The sequence below is a fragment of the Polypterus senegalus genome, chromosome 8, assembly GCF_016835505.1.
Source record: "Polypterus senegalus isolate Bchr_013 chromosome 8, ASM1683550v1, whole genome shotgun sequence".
Taxonomy (NCBI): Eukaryota; Metazoa; Chordata; class Cladistia; order Polypteriformes; family Polypteridae; genus Polypterus; species Polypterus senegalus.
Window position 1 is genome coordinate 174,927,099 of NC_053161.1, and position 24,113 is coordinate 174,951,211.

At 40.3% G+C, this 24,113-nt stretch overlaps 1 protein-coding gene across 1 annotated transcript in view; it reads left to right on the top strand.

The window, feature by feature from the left end:
* LOC120533404 (gastrula zinc finger protein XlCGF57.1-like) overlaps nt 1-19,591 on the top strand; it is a 91,680-nt gene extending 72,089 nt beyond the window's left edge. Inside the window, exons 4-5 of the mRNA XM_039760267.1 lie at nt 3,680-3,696; nt 18,457-19,591. Coding sequence (XP_039616201.1) covers nt 3,680-3,696; nt 18,457-19,146 — 707 coding nt within the window. The 3' untranslated portion in view covers nt 19,147-19,591. The remainder of the gene's footprint in view (nt 1-3,679; nt 3,697-18,456) is intronic.
* The last annotated feature ends 4,522 nt before the right edge of the window (nt 19,592-24,113 follow it).

The following is a 24,113-nucleotide window of genomic DNA, read 5'->3' on the forward strand; positions in this document are numbered from 1 at the left end:
CCCATATAAGGTGCTCTGCAGTTTTTTTGAGAAGCAGCCTTTACACAGCTTCTTCACTGTGTTATAAACGAATGCCATATAAGTCCGTCCTTTCTCCTTGCTTTGCGGTTCTCTACTGTTTTATTGTTCGTTTATTATGTTTGTTATAGTTATTGTGTAGCTATTTTAGACTTAGTTTACTATTCAGATACCCATTTCCTTTATTTAATCCGCGGGCTCTCCGCTATTTTTTTGTTCCTTTATTACGATTATAGTTATATATTGATTCCCTTCTTTGGCTGACTGCCTGCCCATATAAGGCTCTCCGCTGTTTTTTTGTGAAGCAGCCTTCACCCAGCTTCTCCACTGTTTTATAAACAAACGCCATATAAGGCCGTTGTTTTTCCTTGCTTCGCCAACTAAGCAGCCTTTTTATTTAATCCACGGGTTCTCCGCTGTTTTATTGTTGGGAGCTCTTTTCTACGTACTGCGGTCACAGTCGGTTCATGTGATTATGTGGGAGGCATGATGATGTCACATGCAGCTCCGCCCCCCACGGCCGTCACGCTAACATCCATTACAGTATATGGAGAAAAATAGGTTCCAGTTATGAGTATTACGTGTAGAATTTCGAAATGAAACCTGCCCAATTTTTGTAAGTAAGCTGTAAGAAATGAGCCTGACAAATTTCAGCCTTCTACCTACACGGGAAGTTGGAGAATTAGTGATGAGTGAGTGAGTCAGACAGTGAGGGCTTTGCCTTTTATTAGTATAAATATATATTCAGCACTCCGGTTGTAATATGACCAAGCTGTGCACTGTGCTTTTCTCCTGGACTACTATACGTTGCATTCTCAGGAGTAAGCTATGTTACCTCAAATCAATGGCAACCTTTTGTACGGTCTGTCCCTGAAACTTATTAATTGTCATCGCGAAGCAGAGCCTTACTGGAAATTGGAGGCATTTGAATTGAAATGGGAGATTAGAGGGTATAACGGGGATGCGAGGAATACATTGAGTGTGGAGAAACTCTAGACAGAGCGTGTGTATTAACTTGTTGATTTTTCTATGACTACTTGGTGGCAGCATGACGAAGTTGCTTCCGCAAGACCGCGTTAGCTGTGGAGCTCAGCTCAGAGCATGTTCTTTTCCTACCTTGTCAATTGTGTAATGCGTCTTTTGAACAGATGCATGGAAGTGATCACTCGTACTGCGTTCAATCAGTTCACGTGAGCTGCTCTCTTGTGTGATCTTGCGATGTCCATGGCTTTATTGAATGTTAGCTAAGACCCGGCACTTACAAGTTTCTCGCTACAGCAATTTTAACTCCGTTAGAAAGTGATCCAAAGTCTCGTTTATACCTCGTGCCTTCTCATTAAACTTGTATCTCGCGAATAAAGTATTCGATGAAGGCATGACAAACGGCAGCGGGAGCGTGTCCATAAACTTAATTTAAACTTACAGTTTACACCGTGCTTTGTGTCCGCAGTAGCTGCACTTATGAATAAGCTTGTATGCGTTTTTCTTCAGCGCTCTTTGGAGCTCTTCCTTGTTTTCTACGTACTGCGTTCAGTCAGTTCACATGATTACGTGGGAGGCGTGATGATGTGACACACAACTCCGTCCCCCATTACCATCGAGCTAACGTCCATTACAGTATATGGAGAAAAATAGGTTCCAGTTATAACTATTACGTGTAGAATTTCGAAATGAAACCTGCCCAACTTTTGTAAGTAAGCTGTAAGGAATGAGCCTGCCAAATTTCAGCCTTCTACCTACACGGGAAGTTGGAGAGTTAGTGATGAGTGAGTGAGTCAGTCAGACAGTCAGTGAGGGCTTTGCCTTTTATTAGTATAGATTTAAATGAAGTTAAAGTTTTATCTGTATAATATAATCAACATATTTTGCTGCATTTCATCTTAAAAATGATATCGTCATCATATGTAAATACGCTCTTTATAAAGTGGCTGAGGTTGTGCAATATTATAACTGTAGTGCAAGTTTAAAGTGGGGTGATTGTACTTATAAGTACTAACAGTTCTACAAGAAGCAATTGATTAAGTGCGTTTAAAGTTCTTGGGATGAAACGGTTTCTGAACCGCGAGGTCTGTGCAGGAAAGGCTTTGAAACTTTTTGCCATGGCTGAAGTAGCGTATTCTTGAAGCTGTATACCGATAATTCTTTTCGATCAACTGCTGCTGTCATTCCCCACTCAGAAACAGTGATATAAATACTCTGAGTGGTGCAGTGAGAGTAATATGGAAAAAGATGATGCGCTGTGGCAACTCCTAACGGGAGCAACTGAAAGAAGAAGAAGAAGGTGCCGTGAGAGTAACAACGCTAAAGCAGTTATGGTAATTGGAATACTATGGCTATTCCCTGGACCATTATATTCTTACAAGTTAATTACAATCAGATGCATTACACTAATAAACAATATGCGGTTAGTTTCAGTGTATTTATAAAGCTGCGTCAGAAAAATGAGTAACCACACAGGAACAGTAGCACTGCTTTGACGCTGGGTGTCGCCAGTCTGCAAAACTGAGCGGAGAACTTGAGTACGACAAGGTATGACGTACCATGGAAAAGTGCATGGCTTTACGCCAAGTGTAGGTTTTATACATCACGATTTGAACGTGGAAAAGTTCTTGCGCATCATTTCTGTGCGTATGCACCGTTTATACATGATGCGCCTGATGTTTTGCTGTCAGATTTCTTCATAATATTTTAAATTCACTGCCCCTTTGATCATGTTAAGCTCTCCAGGCTTTGAAGAAACAAGCAGGCCAACCCATGATGCTCCCTTCACCTTGAGGTTTTAGTATCAATGTGCAGTTGTCTCCTACCTCCAAACTTGGTGTTGTGTGTTTTGATCAAAGAGTTCAACTTTTTCCTCCTTCGTCTACAGAACATTGTCTGTTCTGGATCATCGAGGTGATCTTTTACAAGTTTGAGATGTGTAGTGTTGCTTTTGTTAGATTATACTGATTTCCTTGGTGTTTTCCTTCTGTAAACAAACAACATTCTTATATTTTGCTGTACAAAAATTAAAGGAACACTTTTTTTAATCCGAGTATAGCATCAAGTCAATGAAACATCTGGGCTATTGATCTGGTCAGTTAAGTAGCAGAGGGGGTTGTTAATCAGTTTCAGCTGTTTTGGTGTTAATAAAAGGAACAACAGGTACACTAGAGGGGCAACAATGAGACGACCCCCAAAACAGGAATGAGTGGTTTAGCAGGTGGAGGAAGGCCACTGACATTTATCCCTCCATATCTGTTTTGTCACTCGTTTTGCATTTGGCTACAGTCAGTGTCACTACTGGTAGCATGAGGCCATATCTGGACCCTCCAGAGTTGGCACAGTTAGTCCAACTTCTCCAGAATGGCACATCAATACGTGCCTGTCATTGCCAGAAGGTTTGCTGTGTCTCCCAGCACAGTCGCAAGGGCATTGAGGCGATTCCAGGAGACAGGCAGGCAGTTACTCTAGGAGAGAGTGTAGAAGGTCTTTAGCCCATCTGCATGACCCACCGGTATCTGCTCCTTTGGGCAAGGAGGAACAGAATGAGCACTGCCACAGCCCTACAGAATGACCTCCAGCAGGCAGGCAGAACACTGGTGTGAATGTCTCTGACCAAACCATAAGAAATATGAGGGCCCCTCGTCCTCTAGTGGAGCTTGATTGGCACTTGCCATAGAATACCAGAATTTGCAGGTCCACCCCTGGCACCCTGTGCTTTTCACACATGAGAGCAGGTTCACCCTGAGCACATGTGACAGACATGAAAGGGTCTGGAGAAGCCATGGAGAACGTTATGCTGCCTGTATTATCATTCAGCATGACCACTTTGATCATGGGTCAGTGATGGTATATCTGGGGGGGGCATATCCATGGAGGGACGCACAGACCTCTACAATCTAGACAGCAGTACCTTGACTGCCATTAGGTATCCGGATGAAATTCTTTGACCCTTTGTCAGACCCTACGCTGGTGCAGTGACTCCTGGGTTCCTTCTGGTGCATGACAATGCTCGGCCTCATGTGTTTGTGAGTCCTGGAGGATGAAGGAATTGATACCATTGACTGCCCCCCACACTCACTCGCCTGACCTCAATCAAGTAGAACACCTCTGGGTGGGACATTTTGTTTCGGTCCATCTGACACCTCAGACTGTCCTGGAGATCCGTGATGCCCTGGTCCAGATCTGGGAGGAGATACCCCAGGACACCACCCGTCATCTCATTAGGATGTTGTCAGGCATGCATACAAGCACATTGCTCTATTAAAACTTCTGAGTACAATTTGGAGTTGCTGCAATGAAATTTCGGCCAAATGGACTTACCTGCCTACTGAATCATTTTTTTCCCTTTGATTTTCTGGGTGTCTTTGAATTCAGCCCTCTGTAGGTTGATCATTTCCATCAAACGATGTGGCTGCCATCCTTTCGTTCCTAACACATAACCTTATCAGCCCATAGCAGTAGAGATAGCCAGCAGGATTTTTTTTCCCCCATTGAGATCTGATGGGTTTTCAAAGTGTTCCTTTATGTTTTTTTTTTAAGCAGTTTATTTTCCTTCACATGGACACATGAACAGAGATTTTTCTACAGGCTCTTTGCTCTTCCCCGCTGTTTTTTTTTTTCCCCCACCTCTGCTTTCACACTGTGGTCTTTGCTGGATGCCCACTCCAGTACTGATTTTGCTCCATTTTTGTAGTTTGGCTGCCTGTCAAGCGTTTCAAAATGTTTTGTTCATGTTTTCCAGTTTTATACAGCTCTTCAGATCTTTTAAGGTCCTTGTGACAACCCTTAAGAGGTATCTGGATGGAACATTGAAGCACTGAATTGAAGCAACACCGTGAAGTGACCTGCTAACATCATTCTTGTATTGTAAAGTGAAAAAGGCTGTGTGTATGTGTTACTTTGTGTGAGAGTGAGTTAAATGTAACTTTTGCTCCTAAAACCTTTGTTTTTGTGGTTACCGTTAAGGAGCTCTGAGGGTGTTTCATACCTTTTATCTATTTGTTTTTCTTTTTTTTTTTGCCATCTACACAAGAGCTAATTCAATATTTAATAACGATACTTGTATTCAAACCTTTGTTTGTGTTGGTCAGAAGGCAGAGAAAGCTTTTGCAATTGCTGGCAAGTCAGTAATTAACTGGTGTCGTAGCAGCAAACAGTCAATAACAGCTGGGATTCCTCAGTAGGAAGAAGTTAAACATTTGACATGATGCAGGACAGATTTAAAGAAATTAATAAAAAACTCTGCAGTGGTAAATAAGTTTAAAGAGGCTGCAAATGTAAAAACAGCTAAATAAGTCATAGAAGACTAATTACCCCAAACTAACAGTTGGGCATTTAGAGTAAGAGGGCAATCATTTAGAAAGATATCAGGGAAGCTAAAATGCAGTTAACAGAGGAATATTGCAGATAAGGCAAAAAGATGCACCAAAGAGAGTTTTTAGTAATAAAAGAAAAGCCAAGGAGGTGAAGCAGATCAGGGACAATAAAGGGGAATTACAATACATAGACAGTGAAATATCAAATGCACTAAACTTGTTTTTTTTTTCTCAAGTTTTCACAAGTGAGCAAGTGGATAACATCCCAGTGGTAACAGGGACTACTAAGGAGGTACTGAGAGATTTGGAAATTGTAGAGAGAGAAGTGCTGCTCAGATTAAATAGGCTGAACTCAAACAAATCACTAGGACCAGATAATACTTATCCTCAAGTGCTTAAGGGGGTAAGTGAATCTATACTAATAAAAGGCAAAGCCCTCACTCACTCACTCACTGACTCATCACTAATTCTCCAACTTCCCGTGTGGGTGGAAGGCTGAAATTTGGCAGGTTCATTCCTTACAGCTTCCTTACAAAAGTTGGGCAGGTTTTATATCGAAATTCTACGCGTAATGGTCATAACTGGAAGCTGTTTTTCTCCATTTACTGCAATGGAGATGAGCTTGAACGCCGTGGGGGCGGAGTTTCGTGTGACATCATCACGCCTCTCACGTAATCACGGAGTACATAGAAAACCAGGAAGACCTCCAAAAAGCGCTGAAGAACACACATAATTGAGAAGGCAGCGAAACAATAAGAAGCGAGCGAGTGACATATACAACCATGTTCATGATTTCTGCTACTTCGGAAACAAAGCACGATGTAAACCTACACTTTAAATTAAGTTCATAGACAGGCTGCCGCTGGCGTTTGTAATTTAGTGCCTGCCCATATAAGGCCGTCCGTCAGCGGCAATCCAATAGCAAACTCCCACTAAATATTCACGGGTGAAGGACTGTGTTTATGGAGAGGAAGATGAGATGGTCAGGGTGGTGTTTGACACAAACTCGGCGAAACTGCGAGAGAAAGTTTTAAGTGCCAGGACTAAGGTAACATTAAATACAGCCATGGACATAGCACGAGATGGCACCAGCACAGCTGGGAACCTTCGTTGCATGTACACCGAGTGGCTCATGTGAACTGGCGCAGTGCACAGATAAAAGCAACAGTTCCAAAGAGCTGAACAAAACCGAATTACACAATTGAAAAGGCAGCAAAAAATATGAAGCGTCTGATAAGCATATTCATAAATCCAGCTACTGTGGAAACAAAGCACATGGTGGAAAAAGTCAATGTCCGCTAAAGGAAGACAGTGTAAAAACCCGTGCATGCAGTGTGTCAGGTCTCAGATAAAGAAGAAGACGAGCTGTTTATTGATGCAGTAAGAAACGAATCGATGAATGAAACCTGTCATCTTTACAGCGATTGACAAACACGGAATGTAACTTGAACACAACACATCCTACAAATACGAACCTGATTGAAAGAAATAATGATAATCAAATCCTTGATGACAGCAACACTCAGTAACACTCACAAAACAAATACTGTATATTGACAGTCATGTTACGTTATTTTTAAAATGTTCCCTTTTCTTTTCATAGCTTTTTAACACACTACTTCTCCGCTGCGATACGGGTATATATATGTATATATATATCCCGATCTACATACTCGAATAATGGATACTTTATTCGCCATCAATGATTGTTTTGGTAAAGCCATACTCAGTGTATTCATTAGATGAACGGTAAAAAGTAAGAGCGAGGGAGGATGACTCATTGAGGCATGCAGGCTGTAGTCTTGCGTCAACTCTATCTGAATTGCGATCACATTTCAAAAAATATATCTTTTCAAGTTCTATTTAGTCCATATGTGTCAAACTCAAGGGCAGCGGGCCACATCCGCCCGGTGTAATTATATCCGCGCGAGATCATTTTATATACTGTATTATTGTTATTAATGGCCCAGGTATATGAATCGCTGGTAACACAATAAACTACAGATCCCATAATGCAGCGCTTCAGCTGCCTTGCCGAACACTTACCACGTTAATCAAGTCTAGCTTATGATGCTGCAAGTTATTGCGAAGCTAGCTCACACGATGCTGAAGAGAAAAGTTGATTCTGAAAATAGAGCCTTTAAAAACCGATGGGAGGCTGAGTATATGTTTACTGAACCCGTGTGTCTCATTTGTGGAGCTAATGTGGCTGTAATTACAGAATTTAATCTAAGACGGCACTATGAGACAAAACATCAGGGTAACCTGAATGCAATGCAGAAGATACAGAAAGCAGAATAATTAAATAAGAATCTGACACTTCAGCGGACGTTTTAACCTGTGCACAATCACAAAGTGATTTCAAGTGAAGCTGCTTTTATGGGAGACACAAATGCACCAGTGCAACTTGCCCCACTTTCCCTGTTGCCAAGTAATGTTAAACCAAGTCGTCACTACGGTGTTCCCAAATACGCACTTTGCTGATAAACTGAGCGCACTGAGTTTGCACGGCGCTTTGGTGACTTTGAAGAACAAAAAAGTCCGTCTACATGCGGCTCGAACCTTGTGCATGTTTGGTAGCACATATCTGTGTGAGAAGCTCTTCTCAGTGATAAAGACTAACAAAACAGCACACAGGAGTCGCCTCACTGATGAGCACCTGCAATCCATCCTGAGAATCTCCACAACACAGAACCTCACACCAAACATAAACGAACCTGTTGCCAAAAAAAGATGCCAGGCGTCCAGCTCTAAAATGACATATGAGCAAAGACAACTGAATGATTTGATTTGTTATTGCTGAAAGGAACACATTTTATTTATATTTCTAGGTTTTGTTATGCAGCATGTTCATATTTGAATTTGTATAATTTTGACAGGATATATTTTTATGGAGAGCAAAATATTATAAGTTGTTTAAGGTTTGAGTTGATTTATTCACGAATAATATTCCTGTCTGTTTTTACCATTCCTACCAAAGATATTTCTGTCGACTAAATAAAAATTCCTTCTATTTAAAATTTAAATAGAACTTGAACAAATACGATAGTTCATAATATCCACGCAGACTTGCACGTAAGAGCGGGTGTCATCCGTTTTAACAAACAGCGTATTGCACTGATACGAAATAGCTGTGTGTGTATACAGTGGTGTGAAAAACTATTTGCCCCCTTCCTGATTTCTTATTCTTTTGCATGTTTGTCACACAAAATGTTTCTGATCATCAAACACATTTAACCGTTGGTCAAATATAACAAAAGTAAACACAAAATGCAGTTTTTAAATGATGCTTTTTATTATTTAGGGAGAAAAAAAAATCCAAACCTACATGGCCCTGTGTGAAAAAGTAATTGCCCCCTGAACCTAATAACTGGTTGGGTCACCCTTAGCAGCAATAACTGCAATCAAGCGTTTGCGATAACTTGCAATGAGTCTCTTACAGCGCTCTGGAGGAATTTTGGCCCACTCATTTTTGCAGAATTGTTGTAATTCAGCTTTATTTGAGGGTTTTCTAGCATGAACCGCCATTTTAAGGTCATGCCATAGCATCTCAATTGGATTCAGGTCAGGACTTTGACTAGGCCACTCCAAAGTCTTCATTTTGTTTTTCTTCAGCCATTCAGAGGTGGATTTGCTGGTGTGTTTTGGGTCATTGTCCTGTTGCAACACCCAAGATCGCTTCAGCTTGAGTTGACGAACAGATGGCCGGACATTCTCCTTTAGGATTTTTTGGTAGACCGTAGAATTCATGGTTCCATCTATAACAGCAAGCCTTCCAGGTCCTGAAGCAGCAAAACAACCCCAGACCATCACACTACCACCACCATATTTTACTGTTGGTATGATGTTCTTTTTCTGAAATGCCGTGTTCCTTTTACGCCAGATGTAACGGGACATTTGCCTTCCGAAAAGTTCAACTTTTGTCTCATCAGTCCACAAGGTATTTTCCCAAAAGTCTTGGCAATCATTGAGATGTTTCTTAGCAAAATTGAGATGAGCCCTAATGTTCTTTTTGCTTAACAGTGGTTTGCATCTTGGAAATCTGCCATGCAGGCCGTTTTTCGCCCAGTCTCTTTCTTATGGTGGAGTCGTGAACACTGACCTTAATTGAGGCAAGTGAGGCCTGCAGTTCTTTAGACGTTGTCCTGGAGTCTTTTGTGACCTCTCGGATGAGTCGTCTCTGAGCTCTTGGGGTAATTTTGGTCGGCTGGCCACTCCTGGGAAGGTTCACCACTGTTCCATGTTTTTGCCATTTGTGGATAATGGCTCTCACTGTGGTTCGCTGGAGTCCCAAAGCTTTAGAAATGGCTTTATAACCTTTACCAGACTGATAGATCTCAATTACTTCTGTTCTCATTTGTTCCTGAATTTCTTTGGCTCTTGGCATGATGTCTAGCTTTTGAGGTGCTTTTGGTCTACTTCTCTGTGTCAGGCAGCTCCTATTTAAGTGATTTCTTGATTGAAACAGGTGTGGCAGTAATCAGGCCTGGGGTGGCTACGGAAATTGAACTCAGGTGTGATACGCCACAGTTAGGTTATTTTTTAACAAGGGGGCAATTACTTTTTCAGACAGGGCCATGTAGGTTTGGATTTGTTTTCTCCCTAAATAATAAAAACCCTCATTTAAAAACTGCATTTTGTGTTTACTTGTGTTATATTTGACTAATAGTTAAATGTGTTTGATGATCAGAAACATTTTGTGTGACAAACATGCAAAAGAATAAGAAATCAGGAAGGGGGAAAATAGTTTTTCACACCACTGTATATGTAGATATGTATGTATATGTATATATATGTTTATATATGTGTGTATGTATATGTATGTATATATGTGTATATGTATAGATATGTATATATATATGTTTATGTGTGTGTGTGTAAATATATAAATATATATATATATTTATATATATATATATATATATATATTATATATATATATATATATATATGACAACAACACTCATCACTCACAACAGTGACAAAACAATTACATTGACAATCATGTTACGTTATTTTCAAAATGTTTCCTTTTCTTTTCATTGCTTCTTTAACACTACTTCTCCTGCTGGCTTGGTATTTTGCTAGTACATATATAAACCTTTGACACTGTCAAAATGCAAAGGGAGAGCAGAGAAAGATTTGGGGTTCTGCCCCCTATATTATAACACGCAGTATAAAAAATAAAAAGATGCTTCCAGAGTACTCGCTGGTTCCGCGTCCAAAACGGGATAAACTAAAGAGGGAAGGTGCTGGGTTCTTATAGAGGCAGGGGAGGAAGAGGTGGGTCCAAAATCAAAGAGCAGGAAATAAAGTTGATGGGAGGTGTAGCAAGGAAAGGGGTACAGGAACTGGAGGATGCTTTTTGGGCTGATTTCTCCTCGGGTGATCTGCAGAAGAGGGAGAAGAAAGGTTTGTGAACTTTGTCAAGGCCTTTTCACGTATCTTACCCTCAGTTTAGCCCTTAGCCTGCCTACCAAGTGCACGTGTGTGACAACAAATTTTAGGAAGGCATCGCACACTGCAGAAATTTCTGTTGACTGGAAAATGAAAAATATTATCTTGTTTTATAAAAAAGGTGATTGAGATGATCCAAGCAGGTATAGGCCAGTAAGCTTAACATAGATGCCAAATAAATTAATGGAAGGAATTTTTTAAGGAAAAGATTGAGGAAGATATGGAAAGAACATTTTTCTGATCAGACCTCCCTTGCCCGAACCCATTCTGATGTGTTTTTTTGGCCCCACAGCTAACTTAACACACAAGATCTTCTTCTGTCACCATCCCTGTTTCAGTGCTGCTCCATTACTTTATCAAACAAATCAACACAACCAGATAATATTCACCCTCAAGCTCTTACAAAGGCTAGAGTACAGATATAAACCCTTAACACACATGTTTAGGAAGTCACTGCGCACTGGAGAGATTCTGAAGGACTGGAAAATGGCAAATATCATCTCATTATATAGAAAGGGTGACAGGGCATATCCAAGCAACTATAGGCCAGTAAGCTTAATGTGCATCACAGGAAAATTAATGGAAGGAATTATTAAGGATAAGATTGAGTTAACACCTGGCAAGGACAGGAGTTATTCTGAACAGTCGGCATGAGTTCAGAAGAGGGAGGTCGTGTTTGACTAACATGATGGAATTCTATGAGGAGGCAACAAAAGGATACAATCAAAGTGGAGCAGATGAGATTATGTATCTCGACTTTCAGTAAGCATTTGAAATGGGCTACATAAGAGGGTGGGCATCAAACTAAAAGATGTGGCAGTTCAGGGTGATGTTTGTAGGTGGGTGCAGAATTGGCTCAGACACAGGAAGCAGAGGGTGATGGTGCGAGGAACCTTATCAAAATTGGCTGGTAATTGGGTGATTGTGAGAGCGGTGACCCATAGGGGTCAGTTCTGGGGCCATTGCTATTTTTATTATATATTCATTTTTGGATAGAAATATGAATAACAAGCTGGTTAAGTTTTCAGCTGATACTAAGCTAGGTGGATTGGCAGTTAATTAAGAATGTATTAAATCATTACAGAGAGACTTAGACAGCATACAGTACTTGGGCAGAATTGTAGAAGACGAAATTTAATGTAAGAAAATGTTAACTACTAGGAGGTTTGCACCCTCATCGCTTTACTCGCTGACCCCCTGTTGCGGCCTGCACTTTGCGCCAGCCACTTGGCATCTCTGCTGCTCACGTTGTGAAGAGGTGGGCTGAACACATCCCAAGGAGACGTGGTCTTTTCTGTGAACCCACCTAATAAACGGTGATCCAATGGGAAACATTTTTTTATTTATTTTTTTTTAACCTCCTCTTTCCTCGATCAGCTGCTGCTTCCCTGCTGCGTGATTTGCATCACATGCAGCGCTTTGAACATTTAAAAGCCTCTACAGCAGCTGTACTACTCTTTGTCTTTTATTTCCAGTCTCTGACATTGTTAAATCTCATGGCACAAAGTCTCGTCTCACAGGACATGAGTTCTTGATTTTTATTTTAGTTTATAATTTGAAAAACTGAATTAAGATTCTGAAGATCTAACAACATCATATTAAAGTTCGATAAATTCTGAAAAGAATGATACCAAACATATATATGTAGGTTTTAAAATAAGCCAGATTTAAAGTGTGACATCAAAACATCACATAAAATTATTGCACTTTTAAGCTTAGGATTTGATATACTGTATATTGATTAGATTTGGATAGGAATATGAATAACAAGCTGGTTACGTTTTCAGAAGATACAGTGGAACCTCGGTTCATGAACGTCTCGGTACACGTACAAATCGGTTTACGACCAAAATGTTTGCCAAACTTTTGCCTTGGTTCACGACCACACACTCGGTATACGAACAAGCCAGTTTCCCTTTCGGTTTGTACGTGTTCAGTCTCTCCCTGTGCATTTCCTGTACAGCGAGAGAGCGCGAGACACACACACACACTTGCGAGAGAGAGGCACACATACAAAGGAGCGGCGCTAGAGAGAGATACACACAGGAGCTCCAGGCTCGTGAAATAGAGACACATGCACACACGAAAGAAAGAGCAAGAGAGTGAGAGGGCTGGACGCATTAGGTAAAAAAGGCTCGTTTTTGTTTTCAGTTCTGTTTACAGCGATCGGTTCATAGCGTCCATTGTGGCAATGTTACTTTTCTTGGTGGTTTATTAAATTACGGATTTTTCAAATGTTAATTTTTTTCCCTGTACTTAAAACTCATTAAAAAAAAAAAAAGAGTTTTTAGCGAGTGGTTCCTAGCACTATAGCGTGAACTATTGCAGTGTTAGTTTTCTCTGTTATTCAAGGTTTTCTCAGTGTTATTCAGTATTTTTACATTTAGTTTACTATTTAGCTGTGCATTGTATGGTATAGTAAACTATATTTGTGCTTATAAACTAAAAAAAATATATATTTACATAGTTTGTACGGTCTGGAACGAATTAATTGTATTTACATACAATCCTATGGGGGAAATTGCTTCGGTTCACGACCAAATCGGTTTACGACCCGAGTTTTGGAACGAGTTATGGTCGTGAACCGAGGTTCTACTGTACCAAAATTGGTGGATTGGCCGATAATCAAGAATCTGTTGAATTATTACAGAGAGTCTTGGACAGCATACAGGCTTGGGTAGATTTGTGGAAGACGAAATTTAATGTAAGAAAATATAAAGTATTATACATAATAAGTAAAAGTGTACTGCGGTGGGCTGGCGCCATGCCGGGGGTTTTTTCCTGCCTTGCGCCCTTTGTTGGCTGGGATTGGCTTCAGCAGACCCCTGTGACCCTGTAGTTAGGATATAGCTGGGTTAGATAATGGATGGATGGAAGTAACCGTGTATAATATGAATACACAATGGAAAGTCTGAAAATTCTAAGTACACTTGATGAGACGAACTTAGGAGTCATAGTGGACTCGTCTCTTTCAACTTCCAGACAGTGTTGAGAAGCCATTAGGAAAGTTAACAGAATATCAGTTTATATAGCGCCTTGATGTGTGGAGTACAAATCACAGAAGTTTCTGTTGAAGCCTTATAACACCCTTATGAAGCCTCATCTGGAGTCCTGTGTGCAGTTTTGGTCCTCAGTCTACAAAAAATACAAAGCAGTGCTAGAAAAAGTTCAGAGGAAAGCTAATTCTAGAGGTGATAGGTAGAATTATAAAAAAAGATTAAATGAGTTCAAACTTTTCAATTAAAGCAAATGGAGATTAAGAGGAGGCATGAGTGTTTAACATCATTAAAGTAATTAGAGCCGTGGAGCCTGGCTGTTACTTTAAAAAGAGTTCAATAAGAACATGAGGACACAGCTGGAGACTTGTTAAGGGATAATTTCACATAAAGATCTCTAGCGGACTAAAAAACCCAGCTAAGATTCCCACCCTCGATAAGATGGTGATTTATTTATTTTTTCAGTGGGGATCCCAGAAACACACCCAGCCTTGGCCTGACTTACACACACCCTCGCAGAGACAAAAAAGCAACCGGTAATAGATATTGGCAACTGATGAAATGAATTGATGGCGGTAGGTAGTCCAGAAATCAGAACGCTGTATATGAATGTAAAGGTCAGTCCTACTGGTATTTCCTGATGAGATGATGACATGTCAATGGGATCAGGAGCGCTCCTTTCTTTGCAGGATGACAATAAATCCTCAGACAGTCCTCATGCAGCAGGAAGACACCAGACAGTCCATACACCCAAAACAGGAGACGATCTCAGGACAAATCGAGAAAACACAAGTAGCACCATGGGAAGGTAAACAGACGGGCAATTCCAGACACCAAACACATCCTCTGTTGAGCTGGCCTCCTTTTAATGTGGTGTCTGCCTCCTTGTCCCCAGTAGCCCCTGCACCCTCAGCAGACAACCAATCAGAGCCACTGCAGGGACTGTAGAGAGTTGGTTTCATTCCCCAGTAGTACCACTACACATGAAAGAGTTTTTCTTCACACAGAAAACAGCCACCATTACCAGGTAGTCGGTTGGAAAGTAGGACTTTTAGGGGCTTTGTAAACTCAAACTGATGTTTTTTTTAAAGAGGTTAGGTGTATCAGATTTTCAAGTGTTCTAGGCCTAATTGCCTGTTATCATCAGAGTTTTTTGTAATATTTCCAATTCCTGTTTATTCAAAGGAAAATAATTTTGTAAGGCTGTGAATTTTGTCCACCTTTCCTTTCTCTGTGTGAAGATGGGGTCTACATTTGTATGAAAATGTGCTATGTAACTGATGTCAAGGTGATTCATGCACACTCAATTTAAGAAATTGAATAATACTCCCAGGCTACCGGCTGCAACACAAGCCTGAAAGATAATCGATCTTCTCCCATTGCTTAACAGAGACGTGCTCTTGTCATGGAATTCAGACACCTTTTTACTCCAAACCTACCTTTGCACATTGTGTCCATCAAGTTCTGTTTTGACTTCATCAGGCCACAGGACTTGTTTGCAATATGCATCAGGCTTGTTTAGATGTTCATCTGCAAACTTCTGATGCTGAATTTTAGGGTGAGGACACAGAAGAGGTTTTCTTTTGATGACTCTTTCGTGAAGGTCATATCTGTGGTGGTGTCACTGCAACCGAAGAACAGTACATCATCACTCCAGAGTGTGACTACAAAACATCATCTTGGATCTTTAGGGGTTTTGAATTATCTTTCTATCAATCTTATGAGCAGTTCTCTTGGAAATTGTTTTGGTACAAACTGAGGAAATGGCTCCTTGAAAACTCTTTGCTGTCTTCTTGTAGCCTTTTCCTGCTTTGTGGGCACCACTTATTTTATTCCTCAGAGTGCTAGGCAGCTGCTTAGAGGAGCCCATGGCTGCTGATTGCTTGGACAAGCTGTGAGGAGTCTGAGAATTGATGCCGCTTTCACATTTGCATCACATGGCCATTCCTAATGATGACTGTGAACAAGCCAAATCCATTAAGTAGCTAATTTAAACTCTGACATCTCTTAGCAGTTTTCCTGAGACGTCTGATCACTTGGGGTGCCCATACATTTGTGAAGTACTCCTTCCTTTTCTCATACTACAAAACATAAATAATACATGAATCTTGTTTAAATTGCAGAAAAGAATGGTTTATCTTTAACTTTGTGGCCTTTGGAGATCAATTCATCTTCTATTGACTTAACTATTCACAGTAACAGTTACTTTGATCCGGGGGTCCCCACACTTTCGCATGTCACTGTATATGAAATGTCACGGCAGTGTATGTCTTGGGTAATGCTATGTCTGAAAAGCCATCGTCTCGCCAGTGTATATCGTGCATTCAAGTTATAGGACTTAAATGATGAAATCCTAAACTTTCTACTGTAGAAAATTGCTGAGTATCTTAAATAATAAATTCCAATTATTTTTGAGTGATACTCTGATGTTTTTTTTTTTTTGTCCTGTCCTGATCATTTTTGTGGTTCTTTTCAAACAGTGCCATTACTGACAGCTAAGACACATTGGTTTCTTTAGCGGTTTTCCTGCTTTCACTCCATTGTTGAAAGTCGAAGTTTCATTTTAAACTTCACATATAACATTCCTATCACCTTTCAGATACTTTTAAGATATTTCCAAACAGCAGTTATTTTCTTCACCACTTTCCACTATGTCTGTTGTACGCATGTCCTCAGATTAACACATTCCATGTCATAAAATCGGTAGACCAGTCAGCCAACTGCAAGCCGATTTCACAATAAACAGCAAGAACTGGGCAATTTTGATTCAAGGCTGATTAATTTGTGTAACACTACTGTTTAATTCAGTTGTATTTATTGTTTATAGCACTCTTCATTGTGTACAGGCCTAGACTGCTTGATGTTTGGAGCCATAACAGAGAAAATAATTACATACGTGAACACACATATTAGAGCCGAAAGACAGGAAAACCTGGCAAATTTTAGTTTACTTAACATAAATAAGTCCTGACAGTAGATACCTGTTAACATTATAATGGTGAGTATAAATGTCACCAGTGTGTCACAAAGCTTACCAGCCCTGGTGTCACCTGCCACTCCCCTATAGAGCTGAAACACCAACAGCTGTGCTCTTCCTCGGTTTTCTAATCTTCTCATTTTTCTCCGAGGTCACAGCAGTTTCTGTAGGCCTGGGCACTGAGGCATCACTAATCCATTGTGCTGTTTTGCTTGGTGTTTTAAAGAAGCCATTTTGATGTAAATTGGTTTTCGTTTAATTGTGGATAAATTTCAGGACACATTCTGATATTTGAAAGTGTCGTTTTTATGCTTGGCATGGCATTCTGTTTTATACAGTAATCTCCATAATGGCTGAGACAAAGAAACATTTTTCTTTCATTTACCCCTTTGCTCAACAGATTAAAAAATTACAAATTAAATAATTATTTAATTAAACTCACCTTATACATTTTCATTTAAAGGGGATTTGCATACATTTCAGTCACACCCTGTAGAAATGACAGCACTTTTTCTAATTGATGTCAGAGAAGTTTGTGATTCCTCAGGTGTGTTTCATTGCTTTAGTTCTGTAGGCGTAAGACACCTCGGCTTGCTTCTACCTTTCAGAGTTTGTAGTGGCCATTGTTCAACATGAGGACAACAACTGTGCCAATGATAGTCAAAAGAGCTATTATGAGGCTGAAAAACAATAATAAAACCATTCGAGACTTCAGTAAACCATTAGGATGACCTAAATCAACTGTGTGGAATATCAATAAGAAGAAAGAATGCACAGGTGAGCTCAGTAATCGCGGGACAGATAGGCCAAGGAAGACCACCACTGCTGATGACAGAAGATGTTGCTGCAGATTGCATTTTGATTACAGGTTGCACATACTGATAGTAAGGATATTGCATGTATCTCTGTAACATCTTAAATGTACCACCTCATACAGATGGCATGATGTGTCTCAGGGTGACTGAGAGATTCCTCACCGGTCAGTCAGTTCACTCTGAAAAGCAGCCATTGCCAAATAACCAACAGCTGTTAAGAGCTGTAAGACAACTGAGATTGTGTGATTTCTGTGTGATGGTCTCTGTAATGAAGTCACATGTTCAGCACACACTTCAAAGAGGATGACAGTAGGGAGTCAAAATCGGCTTATAATTAAGTCATCATCATGAGCCAAAATGTCATTGTGATACATCAAAACTCACTTCTTGTGCAGCCTGTGAAACATCAGAATGTGAAATGCGCAATGAAATGAGATTTTCTGTTGAGTTTGTTTTTCCAGCAGCTGTTGCTAAAATGCCAACACAAATAAAGCCTGCATGGGACTTACAAATGCTCAATACTTACCGTAACTTTAAGCCAATTTAAACGCCAAGTTCTAGTTTTAAAAATCCGAACTTTTGTGTGAGAATTGGCTTACACGTGTTGCTGAACATAAGAAAGTTATACATGTGGCCCTGCTAAGTAATTGTAATAGAAAACGTAACAACATATTGAGTGTACTTTCTATGTAAGACTAAAGTTTTATAATTGCTTATGCTTATCAAAGGTTGTTCCTAATTTCAACCATCATGTATTTAATTTGAGTTAATGTTAATAATAAGGCAGTGGATTGAAAATAAGCTCTTTTTCTCCTTTTTAATTTTGTACAGGAAACAAAGATCAGTGCAGTTTGGAATCTGGAAAAGAATTTTCTGGCAGGAGTGCTCTTCAGAAACACCCTAGAGTTCACACCGGAGAGAAGTCATATTGCTGTACTGAATGTGGTAAACAGTTTTCAAAAATGAGCATTCTTCAGAGACACACTAGAGTTCACACTGGAGAGATGCCATATTGCTGTAATGAATGTGGTAAACACTTTTCACGTATGAGCAATCTGAATGACCACACTAGAGTTCACACTGGAGAGATGCCATATTGCTGTTCTGAATGTGGTAAACAGTTTTCACAAATAAGCAGTCTTCAAAGCCACTCTAGAGTTCACAGTGGAGAGAAGCCGCATTGCTGTAATGAATGTGGGAAACAGTTTTCAGAAATGAGCAATCTTCAGAAACACACTCTAATTCACACTGGAGAGAAGCCGTATTGCTGTAATGAATGTGGGAAACAGTTTTCACTTTTAAACAGTCTTCAGAGACACACTAGAGTTCACACGGGAGAGAAGCCATATTGTTGTAATGAATGTGGTAAACAGTTTTCAGACATGAGTAGTCTTCAGACCCATACTAGAGTTCACACTGGAGAGAAGCCATTTTTCTGTAATGAATGTGGTAAACAGTTTTCACTAATGAGCAGTCTTCAAAGACACACTAGAGTTCACAATAGAATTATAAGGGTAGCAGTTCAAAAATCAGTTCAGAAAAACAAGCACCCTTCAGTACCCGAGAGTGAGGTTCACTCCTGATCTGAAAAGTAAGCAAACTAAACTATTGTTGACAAACTAATCTCTGAGAGAAGCCATATTACTGATTGTAATGTGGCAAACAAATCTGTTACAGGAGTTCTCTTCAGAGACGCACCAGAATTCACACTGGAGAGAAGTACAACTGAACAGTCCTGACTAAAGAGTGAGGTTCACTCCTTCCTGGACAGTAAGCACATGTAACTGAATGGAATCCATCCTACTTGCTGTTGTGTCAGAAACAAATTAACACAATGGAGAATCAGAAGTTTATTTTGTTTCTGGAAAAGGAAAAACGACATAAAGAACATGGCGTCATACAAACCGCTTCTCACCAACGCCCCTACAGCCTCCATCATGGGCCTAGCTCTGCTTTCATAACATACATATTACATATAGAACTATCTATACTAATAAAAGGCAAAGCCCTCACTGACTGACTGACTGACTGACTGACTGACTCACTCTCACTCACTCACTCACTCACTCACTCACTAATTCTCCAACTTCCCGTGTAGGTAGAAGGCTGAAATTTTGCAGGCTCATTCCTTACAGCTTACTTACAAAAGATGGGCAGGTTTCATTTCAAAATTCTACGCGTAATAGTCATAACTGGAATGTGTTTTCGTCCATATACTGTAATAGACTGCACCTCGATAGCCGTGTAAGGCGGAGTTTCGTATTAAAGCATTTAACCAATCACATTTCAGCCATCATTTGTTGCCAGGCAGAGAGGCTTTCACAATCCATTGTGCGGGCACTCTATCACAGAATAAATGTTGATTAACCTGTTGCTTCAACCAATCAGATTTTCAGTTGGTGTCAGTTGGGCCCTTTAGCAAGTGTACGGCAACGTCACCGTATTCAGACCCATTGATTGGATAGAGGCAGATATGAGTAACTCTACGAGGCCAGTTAACGCACCGCAAATGCTCAGAGTAAAAGATCGTCGCGTGTACTACGGCCAACTCCATGGCAGGATTCTGGACAATATTATTTGCTAGACACAGACTATATTTCAAGACCATGAAAACCTGATGTTTGTCACGCTCCTCGAGCCCCAAAGGTTTCGGGAATACAAGAAAGATTTCACGCATGCAACCTTCTCCAGTTTAACACAAGAGCCACGGAGTGCTTTTTGATCTGTCTCGGCTAAAAACAGAATTGACTGTAATGTATGCCATGGATGATTATGTAGGAAAATCTCCCACTGATCTCCTTGACTTCCTTCATCAGAAAAATCTGAATGAGAGCATGGGACAGCTGTTCACATTGGTATATTTGGCGGTGAGCATTGCCGTGTACACTGCTTCTGTCAAGCGGACATTTTTAGCCCAAATATTTAGACTTATGCCAGAAATACCATAGGGCGGGTTCGCCTTTCAGCATTAGCTTCAAATGCGATAGAAGGGACTATCTATATATCTCTCTCTCTCTCTCTCTCTCTCTCTCTATATATATATATCTATATATAAATATATATACATATATATATATATATATATATATATAGAGAGAGAGAGAGAGAGAGAGAGAGAGAGAGAGAGAGAGAGAGAGAGAGAGAGAGAGAGAGAGAGAGAGAGAGAGAGAGAGAGAGAGAGAGAGAGAGAGAGAGAGAGAGAGAGAGAGAGAGAGAGAGAGAGAGACTGACTAGGAAAATACCCGTGCTTCGCAGCGGCGAAGTACTGCATTAAAATTGTTATTAAGAAGAAAATTAAACCTTTTTTAAACTGAGGGAAAATATGCCAATAATTATTTAAGGATCTCTTTGTATACCACATTGTGAGTTCGGCCCTCCGGTTGTAATATGACCAAGCTGTGTACTTAGCTTACTCTTGAGCATGCAACTTACAGTTGGCCATGTGAACAATAATCTTGTTTCAAATCTTACAGCTTGGATTGCTGCTGTCATAATCGGTTTGAGTTTCATGGTTTGTTTAAATTACAACAGTATTTGCAGGACTTGTGTTGAAGTGACATTTGGCATCTGTCAAGCGTTGTAAGCATACAACTGTATTCATCGATAACTTCACATCCAGCTTTTGAGAGTTTAAACATTCATAAACATCAAAACATGTCTAAGATGCATTGTCGGTTGTCGAAAGGTGTAAAATATTTGGCCATTTCGGTACACTTGAAAGCGACATCCAAACAATTCAGCGGCAGCCATCAAGTCACATGCAGATGCATAGGTGAAGGGCTTAAGCATTTCATTCTTATAGTGCTCCTGTGTAGAATAATTATTTCCTGTACCATCATCAGTCCACACCTTGAACCTGTCCCAGTCATTCAATACATAAGACACAATGTTCCTCTGGATATCAAGAGTGAGCCTGATATGGCCGTGCAATATGTAACAAAGAGAATGGAACATGTAGGTGCCATCTCCGTGCACGGAAACCACTTGATAATTGACAGTTCTTTGATCGATGGACATAGACATGGTAATGGGGGTACGGTTGGAATGATAAAGGAAATGTGAGTCTTCTTGGGAAAGATGCAACAAGTTTTTCACACCTGGATTTGGGGATCCTCTGCCATTCCTCCTTGCAGATCCTCTCCAGTTCTGTCAGGTTGGATGGTAAACGTTGGTGGACAGCCATTTTTAGGTCTCTCCAGAGATGCTCAATTGGGTTTAAGTCAGGGCTCTGGCTGGGCCATTCAAGAACAGTCACAGAGTTGTTGTGAAGCCACTCCTTCGTTATTTTAGCTGTGTGCTTGGGGTCATTGTCTTGTTGGAAGGTAATCCTTCGGCCCAGTCTGAGGTCCTTAGCACTCTGGAGAAGGTTTTTGTCCAGGATATCCCTGTACTTGGCCGCATTCATCTTTCCCTCGATTGCAACCAATCGTCCTGTCCCTGCAGCTGAAAAACACCCCACAGCATGATGCTGCCACCGCCATGCTTCACTGTGGGGACTGTATTGGACAAGTGATGAGCAGTGCCTGGTTGTCTCCACACATACCGCTTAGAATTAAGGCCAAAAATTTCTATCTTGGTCTCATCAGACCAGAGAATCTTATTTCTCACCATCTCAGAGCCCTTCAGGTGTCTTTTAGCAAACTCCATGCGGGCTGTCATGTGTCTTGCACTGAGGAGAGGCTTCCGACAGGCCACTCTGCCATAAAGCCCTGACTGGTGGAGGGCTGCAGTGATGGTTGACTTTCTACAACGTTCTCCCATCTCCTGACTGCATCTCTGGAGCTCAGCTAAAGTGATCTTTGGGTTCTTCTTGACCTCTCTCACCAAGGCTCTTCTCCCCTGGTAGCTCAGCTTGGCCGGACGGCCAGCTCTAGGAAGGGTTCTGGTCGTACCAAACGTCTTCCATTTAAGGCTTATGGAGGCCACTGTGCTCTTGGGAACCTTAAGTGCAGTAGAAATTTTTTTGTAACCTTGGCCAGATCTGTGCCTTGCCACAATTCTGTCTCTGAGCTCTTCAGGCAGTTCCTTTGACCTCATGATTCTCATTTGCTCTGACATGCATTGTGAGCTGTAAGGTCTTATATAGACAGGTGTGTGGCTTTCCTAATCAAGTCCAATCAGTATAATCAAACACAGCTGGACTCAAATGAAGGTGATCTCAAGGATGATCAGAAGAAATGGAAAGCACCCGAGTTAAATATATGAGTGTCACAGCAAAGGGTCTGAATACTTAGGACCATGTGATATTTCAGTTTTTCTTTTTTAATAAATCTGCCACAATTTCAAAATTTGTTTATTTTGTCTGTCAATATGGGGTGCTGTGTGCACATTAATGAGGGAAAAAATTAAATGATTTTAGCAAATGGCTGCAATATAACAAAGAGTGAAAAATTGAAGGGGGTCTGAATACTTTCCGTACCCACTGTATGTATGTATCTCTCTCTCTCTCTCTCTCTCTCTATCTATCTATATATATATATATATATATATATATATATATATATATATATATATATATATATATATATATATATATATAATCGATATACATAAAGTGCATCCGGAAAGTATTCATAGCGCATCACTTTTTCCACATTTTGTTATGTTACAGCCTTATTCCAAAATGGATTAAATAAATTTTTTCCCTCAGAATTCTACACATAACACCCCATAATGAAAACGTGAAAAAACTTTACTTGAGGTTTTTGCAAATTTATTCAAAATAAAAACAACTGAGAAATCCCATGTACATAAGTATTCACAGCCGTTGCTCAATACTTTGTCGATGCACCTTTGGCAGCAATTCCAGCCTCAAGTCTTTTTGAATATGATGCCATATATATAAATAAAACCTATGCCGGCAAACTAAATAAAAGGAACCAAACAAAAGTCAGGTAAAAGGTACCACAGATAAGCATTGCAGGCCTGTTACTTGAAGGTGATTGCGACGTTACTCGGCGACGGCCTATTATGCTGTAATAGAGCAGACGGGTCTCGTTTTCTGTTTTCCAGCAGATGTGCATCCTCTTTCATTTCTTTCCTGTGAGTATCAATTCTCAGCTATAGTTGGTCAGCTGTAACAATATCCGATACTGGCAATATAATCCAATGTCTGCTGACATCTTCCGTGTTCGGCGTTTCACGGACAGTGCTCCCTAGCTCACCGATTTAGTGTTCTCGACCAGTACGTCCAAACTCCAACACGTTCACGTTTTTCTGTTCCGACTGTTAATTCTGTGCTGGAATCCAGTCTTTTTTTGTCTCTCTTTTTAAACTCCTTGCTGAACTTTACTATGGACTGTATTTCAGTCTGCGCTTTCAGCACAAAAGCCCAGTTCTCTCCTTTCTTTTCTTGCCCCTTCTGACCTCTGTCCCCTGCCTTTCGCTGCTTTCCAAACCAGTAAAATAATTTAACATAAATATCAGCATTTACTTTTTACATTTAAAACCTTAGAAATTACATATCTTTTTAAAAAAATGTACAATAAATTTAACTGTATTAATCAAATTTATATTACAGCATTGCTATTACAACCTCATGACTTGCATT